This window comes from Micropterus dolomieu, linkage group LG21, assembly GCF_021292245.1.
Source record: "Micropterus dolomieu isolate WLL.071019.BEF.003 ecotype Adirondacks linkage group LG21, ASM2129224v1, whole genome shotgun sequence".
In the NCBI taxonomy this organism is placed as follows: Eukaryota; Metazoa; Chordata; class Actinopteri; order Centrarchiformes; family Centrarchidae; genus Micropterus; species Micropterus dolomieu.
In genome coordinates, this window is record NC_060170.1 from 759,806 (window position 1) to 769,594 (window position 9,789).

Consider the following 9,789-nt stretch of genomic DNA (forward strand, 5'->3'; position numbering starts at 1 on the left):
CTCGTCCTTCTCCTCTCTCCTCCTATCACTTCATACAGATGTTTCTGGCTCTGGAGCTGTGGAGTCTGGATCTGTGGCTGCGGGTCACCTGCTGCCCCCGTGTTCCTGCTCGACACCCTCTGCTGCAACGACTATTGTTACTAGTCCTATTGTTATTATAATCATTAACATTACGATTGTTACCATTAACACTACTATAAATATCTGTACCATTTTTCATTTAGTCTATAGCAACATCACCTTTACTGTCTGTACCTCTGTGTGTACAGGGAATTGTTGGGCTTCTGTAAATAACATCACAGAGAACGGTCTAGACCTGCTCTTTGATGAAAAGCGCTGAGATAACTGTTGTTGTGATTTGGCGCTATATAAATAAAATTTAATTGAATTGAATAGAATTGTTTTTTTTAAGCGGGTGGCGTTAAGAAATATTATATGTTTAGTAATATAGTAACGTAATGATTAACGGAACTAGTTACTTTTATCACCTAGTAACAGGTAAAGAATATTATTACTTTTTAAAAGGAGTAGTAAGAAACTACTAAGTTTTTACAATTTCAGAGTAATTTGCCCAACACTGGCAGAAGTTATATTTCTATGTGCAATCTAAGCAGCTTAGAACTAGCTCTTGGTGGGTAAGCAGGCGACCTGGTGGGCTTTAAGAGGTTTCAGTATGCACATGCTACACGTTGTTAGCAAGTTACTCTGAAATTGTTTCAGTATTCAAGTGAATAGAAAAAAGTTTCTTCCATGATGACTGGGCCTACAGAGCTGCAAGCTGGTCATCTGGACACCAAGTGAGGACATTGAAGGTGACATTCCATTAAACTACGCAGATGCACAAACTTGCAACAGCTGCAGAAATTCTACTTTTTACACGCTACTGATGATTTTGCTGTCTTACCCTGCCTGACTGCATTCTCAACTTTAATTGAATGAAATTAAATTTTGTCATCCATCACTCTAGGCTAGATAATGAAGGCTAATGTAAAACAACATATGCAGAATGTGAATGACATACAGAACACATTTCAGTTTAGTACATTTATTAGTAATATCACAATACAATAAACAATTTTTGTGCCCTTAATTGTCCTTACTTTACTGACTTTCCACAAAAGTGCTGCTGCATGACTACAAGAGCTTCCTGGTCCTGCAATGCTGAGCAACCAGCTGTCTGTACTTCACCTGTCACTGATGCTAGCATCCGAGCCTTATGATGTCATACATGTAGGCTCTAGCTGGGCTCAATGTCTGCTTTTAGATAAAAAAGGTCGTTTCCGACATCCTTACATAACACCCATCCGACTTTATCACAGTATAGATACTGATACGCTTCTGAGCTTTTCAAATTGCTCAATGCGTTACCATCACATGCCACTGAATCAACAAAATAGCTAAAAATGCTAATATACGTTCTTCATGTTCCCAACCATCTACTGCGGAAAGTAAAGGCACTGCTATTTCACCCTTTTTCAGCTCGTTGAGGTTTTTCCCACGTCGTTAGCAAGTTTAGATCGATGTTTTGAATGAACGAGTGACACGTCCCGCTTGTTTACTTGGAACCGGAAGTCACTCCCACTTTCGATGCAAAGCATCATGGGATGTAGGAAACCTGTGGATACATCCAGAGAACTTCTGTAAAAATGATACCAGGCTTCTAATAGAGACTATGTCTCAATGGGACTTTTCCTGTTTAAATATGTGTATATATATATATATATACATACATACATACATACATACACACACCTGCCTTTATTTGTCAAAACATGTAGCAACACCAGGCGAGTACAAGGACAAGTGTATAGAACTCTTTAAATTGAAATTTTAAGGTATATCATTTAACTTTTGATACTCTAAATTCATTGGAGTATTTTTACTTGTGGTGAAAATACTTTAACTTAAATAGAGGATCCTTCTGCTGTGATTCAGATTTTGCATTAAATGTTGCAACTGGACTAGCCAGCATTGTAACACATCTTTTTATTTGTAGTACATTTTTGAAAGGATAGATCTGAGGTAGTTGAACTTTACATGTTACTTTTTACAGGGAGAATATAAAGAATGTAGATCAGATTCAATTAACCGCCAATCGTCAATCGCATCTTCATATTAACTATCCAATAATATAAAACTCAGAGGGACTCAAAGTCAATCTTATCATCAAAGTACATTTTTCTTAAAATACTTCTGTACTTTTACTTGAACAACATTTTGAATACAGGACTTGTACCAGCAATGGTGTATTTTACATTGCTACTTTAATTTAAGGAACTGAATACTTTTTCTAGCACTGCACATAGTCATCCATAATCCTCAGTTACCTTCAATGCATTAGTTTAGTTATCCTACAGCTACTATACTTTTAGTTCAAACTGACCTAAACAAAACCCTAACTATGTAACAGTTTGTAATGTTTGTAATTCACTTAAAGCCGTTTTCCACCAAATTGCTGGGTTTGGATTGGTTCTGGCCTCCATCTACTCTTCAAAAGCCAAATGCGTGCAACATCCACTTGACTAGCAGGCAGACAGTGAGGCCAAATGGTTAGCCATCTTTATTATGAAACAATATTGGGACCAGATCAAACAGCTGTTACATGGTGCTTTTTGGCCACTGCAGTCCCTCTCCATGTCCTGACACATCCCCGGACAGCCAGCCCTCTCCTAGCTGCTTCAAGGTGCTCGTTTCTGGGACCATCTCCAGGAGCTGAGCTTCCTTCCGGCTGCCCTTCTCCAGCCGCCCCCCCACCCGCCCGCCCAGCTGGGCAGCGGACAGTCCATCTGCCGCCGGAGTATGTCTCAGTGTGGTGAAGGCTTTTTCTAGTATGGCAGGTGCATTCACTGAGGTGCCCGACAGTGGGAGAGGAGACGTGTGTGGAAGTTTCAAATGAACAAAACAGGTTCTTCCCACATTACCAATTTTATATATCAGATCCAGATCAAAACAATTCAAAGTGGAGAAAGCCAAGTATTATTAATAAGAAAAAGAGAATCACAATGCAGAACAGTGTTTACAGCATGGTCAGAGTGTTGAGAAAACCCATCATAGAACATGTGAGAGATAGTGCTGTTCAATTGGTCTTTCAGGGCCTGCTGATGATAACTGCATGTCTGGAGTGTTTTTAACACTCACGAATCTTGTTTAGCATTTTCAGCAACAAAAATTCAATTCATGTATGGCCTGCCATAGTTTGTTTCTGCTCAGTGGGTTACAGACTGTGGGGAAGGACAGTGAGCACAGTGCAAGTCTAGAAGCAGAAACATCTCAGCCATCACCTCCCAGTCTCAGCTACAGCTTCTCTTCTGTCCATCACATTTGTGTTTTAGCTTAAAAAAGTATTGACGATGGGGCAAAAGACAAAATGAGTAATCAATCAGTTTTTCTGCTCTGCAAAAAATAAAATACTTAGGAAAAATCATGTCTAAGTGAGATCTATTTTACACAGGAGTTTATATAGAGGAAATGCCAACAGAAAATGAACACATTACTGAGTATTTCCATCTAACTCTGCATCTGAACATTATGTTCCCTTAGTATTTCTTTCCCCAGTTTTCACATTAAGAAAAGAGTAGAAAGTTAGAAATGGTCTGGAGATTTATGGCTGAGAAGGAGGAGGAGGAAGCTGTCTGATCCACAGAGAGTCCTGGATGGGGAAGGAGGCTGAGGCAGTAGCTGCCGCTGCCTGGCTTCAGCAGGGCGGCTCCTGGGCTGCAGGGAGGACTGGTAGGGGGGAGGAGGGCGGAGCAGAGTGAGCGAAGGAGGTGATGAGGAGTGTGGGGGACAGAAGGGAGGCATTTGGTCGGGCAGGTAAGATAGGAGCAGAGGGAGATAGAGAGAGAGGGCTACACGCTCGTCAGCTGATCAGTCCATTGGCCGCTTTTCGCCGTGTTTCTTTGTAAACTCTTCAGCGTTCTTCAAGAATTTTTTACGGTCCTTTGAGTATTCTTCTGCTAGGTCTGCCCTCAGGGGGTGCTCCGGCTGGGGGTCATTCACCAGCGCAATGAGGGACTGAATTACTGCAAGATACACACAGCCAAAGAGATGCTGTTAGACATGACAATGCTTTCCTAACAAGCAGCATGTGCTGGCACAAAGAGCAGCAGCTAATAAAAGGACCATGTGACCAGTGAATCATGTGTGCCTGCAGCTTACAGTACTGACAATATTTAGCAAGTTACAACAAAGAGCTGCTGTGGTTTTCCTTCACTGTCAAAAAGCAGACATGACACTGATGCATCATGAAGAAAGTCTGCAGTCAGAGCTGTGAAGCCTCCTAGCTACAACGCTTTGTCAGAATCGTGGTGAGCTTTACCGAGCAGTCTGTCCAATCACAACTACTCATAGGTGAGACATCGGCCATGCAAGGAACTACACAGAAGGAATGTATATCTCAGCCATGAAAATCAGCTCCAGGATAAACAAGCACATCATAATTACAGTGGGTAATCAGGCAGGTGTACCGCCTGTCACGCTGAAAATGTAAACTCTGTAAAATATCCTAGAAGAGAGAATCTGGCTGCGTGCTTCATGAGATGAACGGCCCATGCAGATGGTGTCCGGAGACGGTGCTGCTGGGGTCCCTCTACCAGCCGTCTCATGCACCTCATCACAGTGGAACAGCTTTGTCAAATTTCACTGCACCACTGTGGTGCATAATTATTTTCAAATCCTGTAGTGCGTGCATGAATCTGAGAGGTTTCCTGATTTCAAAATGGGTTCAGGTTTTCTAACTGCTATAGTCTGAGCCCGAGCTGGATCAGTAATGTTTTCATTTCTGCCTCTGTTTAGCTTCACTGTATCCTCCCCCCTCTCTCTACCTTTCAGTTCGAGTACAAAATATTCCAAGCACCGTGTAATATTCCTACAATACCTTCTCAGTGGAATAAACCCATGACACACAGGCCACCTTGTCCTCTTGACTTTCTGGAGACACAATCTTCATATTTGTATTTTGAAGACCCTGTCATGGCTTTGACCACTTCTATCTTGTTTTTATTGTAACATACTTTCTGCTGTAGCTACTAAGCAGTGGCTTTATAGTGTGTGTGTGTGTGTGTGTGCGCGCGCACGCAGTGTTTCCCCTATATTCATTCAGGAGCAGCGGTGCACTCCAGAAAGTAAAGGTGAATGCGAGTGGAGCTTCTGTTCTGTACATCCTAATAGTTAGTTAACTATTTTTCAGTTTTCAGACTGGCTGTTACGGATGCAAACTAGCCCCTTTTAAGCTAATGAGGAGACGTTTCTTTTGGTTTTTATTGTACAAATGAAATGCTTGGCAATTAAGGGAGATAGTTTTCTCATGTTCATTTCTACAGATAAATATCAAAAGCTGTAAACAGACACAAAATGCAACATGAACAATCACATCTACAATGATTCGCTGTCATATTAACAGGGTCTCCTGGCCGTTATGATGCTCATGAACACCACAGCACTACTGCGGACACATATTGTATAACTGTTTTATCTTCAGACATACAGAAGGGTGCACCACGCGCTCAAAATTATTTCGCTTCAACTCCACTGCTACAACTCCATCATAGGAGAAACACCGGTCTGTGTGTATGTGTGCGTATGTGCTTTGTCAGTATTCAGAGAGTATAGCTGTTCAGATATTTCCTGATTTAAGTTGTGATTGTGTTAATGTCATATGTACTTAGGTAAGGATTTTATAACAACACATTAGCTAAGTTTGGCATAGCTTGTTGACAAAATGGCTTTATGCCATAAAGTAAGGTAGTAGTCTTTAGTCATGGCCACGTAGTAATGCAAGATTAGAGCAAACAGTCGCTCTGGAGTGTCAGCTGGCCTCCAGAGGCCCTGTGTAACAAGGGCACCCACCTTGGTCAGTTTTGGTGGCAGGCTTCCAGTTCTCTGCGCTGATCACAGGTAAGCACACCTGGCCTTTCTCGTCAATGTTGGGGTGATAGATCTTTGTCTTGAATGTGATCTTGGGAGGCTTGAAAGGGTACTCGGTGGGGAAAATGATTTCGATCCTGAACGCACCTTTGTCATAAGGTGGGTTGTCCTGGAAGTGAGCACAGAGGTTAGTGAGGGAAGTTCAGGCCAACAGATGGCAGAGCAGTGGAGCAGGAACAGCTACTTACAGGAACAATGAGCCCTTGCCATGACAATAGGTTTGATTCCTCAACCTGAATGTTTCGGAAGTTTTTCATTCCAGACTTGCGGATCTCATCGAGTTCCTGACAGAACAAGCAGACAGTGTTTATTATACAAATGAAACATAAAATAAACTATGTTTACTGCTGTTTTAGAAAATGCTTCATTGCTTTTGATTTTGACTTCCTGATTCCTTAAGTTCTTACTGCACCTTCCTGGCACTTCTATGTATTTCTAACAGACAGTATCTCAGGGCACTGTCTCACAGAGCAGGCCAGGCCTCCCACATCCCTGGTCCAGTTGCTGAGAGTGCTGCCTCCAGCTTGCCTTGCAACAATTCTGCTTGCAGGTAGGAAGCCGGCAAGACTTCCTATCATTTGTGCTGCACTAGTGACTTTTAGTGGTTTGTCAGGGTGTATTGCACAACAGGGAGTGAAACTGAGGTGACTGTGTTAACCTTGTATCTTGCATGTGTCTGTCTACACTCTTCCCTGTGTCACGAGTAGACGCAGTGTTCAGAATCGTGCCTTCTATTTTGGGAGAAAATGGGGCAAAGAATGCTAATTAAACATGGCTGAAGATGTTTATTCATTTACAGCAACTGGCTTTTCATGCAGTCTCTGTCTGCTCAGTATAAAGTTGTTCTTTCTTCTTGTAAATAATGAGCCCACAAATCAGAGCCACATAATAAACTGCATCACAGTGACACTGCACTAACAACAGGCTTGTTCCGATTGGATCGCCTACCGATAATTAAAGGGATGATCAGCGATTGGTTTGGAAACACAACACGCCACAATATCAACGCTGACCGCCAGATACTATATACTATTTAATATGGAGCTGCGCGAGTGGCATCGATTCACTCAGCACCTCCGCTTGCTTGCTCACTCTCTACAGTCGTGTTTATAACGTTATAGAAAAACTAATGCATTGAAGTTAACTCTGAGAAGTTAATCTATCTGCCTAGAATACAGCTGGCTTGTCGAGGTTAGCACGCTGATAATTAAAATAAATAACAGTAATTCAGTGGAAAACAATATACTGCGATCAGATCGCCAATCAGTGATCTCAAGTAGCCATGATCAGACGATATGAAAACAGAGAAGATCACCCAAGCCTAGCTAACAATAACGGTCACTTCCAGGTAGACTGCTGCTGGCAACTGGATAGAAAGGTGTTTATTGTTGTTGTAATTTTCAGTCATAACAGTTAAGATAGTTTAAAAACAGTGGTCCAACCTGTCTGTGCTTATTTTATGTGCTTCTTTGTTAGCGTCTTTGATCAAACAAATCTACCCAACAGCCACATCTCACAGCCGGTCAGACTAGTTTTAGGTAAGCTCAAGCTTTCATTTTCTGTGGCCCCAGAGGTAAATTAGGTGTCCAAACTAACACTAGTAATTGGCATAAGAAAACAAACAAAAAAAGAAAACATAAAACATGCATTTTAGATGAACGGGACGTATATAATTTGAAATATCAAAAAAAAACATTCAACATGTTGCTGCCATTAAACTGTGAAGCAAGTTAATGTGAACAGACTTTGTGATTCTCTCTATAATGTCTGAAATAGATAAGCAGAATCAGAAACTCCCTACACATTTTATATACTGAGTATAATAGTTAAATACTAGTTAATTCTAATAGCATGTAGAATTAAACACAAAACATACAACAGTCTCATCAGGTTGATTTCTAAAGCTTGGTGAAAATCAACATGGATTAATTACATTGTGAGAAGAGGATTGTGTTATTGTTTAGCAAACTTCCAGCCTGACAGTTGGGTTAATCATTTTAGTGTGCTGAGGAAGCCTCTGACGGGCTAGGGAATAATCAGTACACACCCTTTTCAGGCCATAAAGCAAAATATTGTTGTGTTTATTTTCTGCTTCAAACTAGCTCATGTACAAAGGCTCACTGACTTGCACATCTTGTTGTTAAGATCCCAACAGCATTAAAATAGGCACACCGATACACACACACACACAAGTACATGAAACTTTACTTTTTATTATAATTTATACTTTTTTATGCAATGTCAGACCACCGAACTGAAAACGAAAGAGGGCTGTTAATAAATTAAATCATAACTTTTTATGGGCTAACAGCAGTGACTTTTACTTTCACATAAACACTTCCTCGTTCCGCGAATGGCAGCTAGTGACTGTAGTCTACAATCTAAAAAGCTCATACACTGAAAATCTGAGTAGAGATCTGTTCAAAACCGCATGATACATGTGCATGTTGATGCTTCAGTTTTTGTACTGCTTATTGTTTTTCAGACAGACAACGTAACTCCGTCATAAAGAGATTCGAGTAATAACTGGCTAATTTACTAGCATGGCCATTTGGCTGGAACAGGGGAAGAGACACAACCTGACTACGTTAATCACGTTTAATCAGATAACACAGACCTTGCGTAACGTTAATGTGCTATCATAACTTTTAAAAGAACACTGACTAGTAGACATTTAAACCGTTTTATTGCTTTCACGTAACAGCAATGAGACATATTTGTTATGGATTTACACCAAGTTCCTCCCCACCCATCCCTTAATGACGATCTCCGAAACCTGGCTAACCGGGACTTTAGCTGACGCTTGCTGGCTAGCTAGCTGAAACGCAGCTAAGGGCTGAGGCTAGCAAGTTAGCGCTTTGACAAACGCCGTACGCCGTGGAAATTCTCTCCCGGTGTTGGTCACGTCTAAATTAGCTCCCTCGGCCATCCAACTAATAGCTGCATGGAAGCCAATGCTGGCTAGTCAACGAAACGTCAGCCCCTTTGTCGTCATCGGAAGGCTGATTCTCGAATCTCTGGCCTAACGTTCATTTGCCGGTGCTTTGCTGCCTACGGTAATATTTGGTCGGCTAACGTTAGGTGGCCACTGGTGACCTCTCGCTTTTTATTACGTTTACAGCATAAAAACAACCACTAAATGTGTCTTCACACAACAACAACATTGTCTTATGACTTTAGGTGAACAAAGAATGCGTTCACTAGCCGCCAATGCGTGTTTACACATTACAAATTATATGAAAATAACGAGAAAGGGAGATTTACCTTGGCCAGCCTCCTGCTCGCCGCCATCTTGAAACTACTGTGTTCCCAGAATGCACAGCGCGATGAATATGGGTCTGCTCTGATCTGGTCCTGGGGTTGAGGATTACCCGTCTACCCGTTAACTAGATCTAAGTCGAAATGTCAGGGAAATCCTTAATTTTCCTATGTATAGGGCCCCGGTAAAGAAGAAAACTTGAACCTCTTTTATAACGGGATGATTTTAATCCTAGGCTACTTCCTAGGCTGGTTTAGGCTATGTGTTAATTAAAGTATGCTTCTTAAAGTATGTTAAACAGCATAGCCTATATATATTTTTATTTAAACAGGATTTGACATAACCTGCTAATATAAATGTTCAGACTTCCTAACGTGAATAAAAAGTTGGTGAGCCTGATGTTATGGCTTTGGTCTTTTCCTGGCTCATCGTTAGTCTTTCTTTTTTAATTTAGGGGCAAGGCAAGGGTTATAGATTTGTCAGCGAAATAATCACTAGGATAATTGTAAATATTACACAAGTTGATTCCATATCTCAGTGCTTTGTCAGTGAATTTACTACTTTGAATTACACTATATGAATTGCCTTGAATGCTTCCATGCAAC

General features: G+C 41.2%; 1 protein-coding gene across 1 annotated transcript; it reads right to left on the bottom strand.

Moving 5' to 3' along the window:
- Positions 1-2,532: 2,532 nt before the first annotated feature.
- Positions 2,533-9,328, bottom strand: ube2l3b (ubiquitin-conjugating enzyme E2L 3b). The gene is made up of 4 exons (XM_046035250.1): positions 9,190-9,328; positions 6,114-6,209; positions 5,848-6,034; positions 2,533-4,022 (listed from the first exon to the last, which is right to left on the bottom strand). Exons 1-4 carry the CDS (start codon positions 9,214-9,216, stop codon positions 3,868-3,870), a joined length of 465 nt encoding a protein of 154 aa, XP_045891206.1. The 5' UTR covers positions 9,217-9,328; the 3' UTR covers positions 2,533-3,867.
- Between the last annotated feature and the right edge of the window lie 461 nt (positions 9,329-9,789).

Coding starts and splice junctions, on each gene's coding strand:
- ube2l3b (XM_046035250.1), bottom strand. CDS start 9,216: ATGGCGGCGAGCAGGAGGCTGGCCAAG. Junction 6,035..6,113: donor GGCAAGGGCTCATTGTTCCT/GTAAGTAGCTGT, acceptor GCTCACTTCCAG/GACAACCCACCTTATGACAA. Junction 4,023..5,847: donor TGCCACCAAAACTGACCAAG/GTGGGTGCCCTT, acceptor TGTATCTTGCAG/TAATTCAGTCCCTCATTGCG.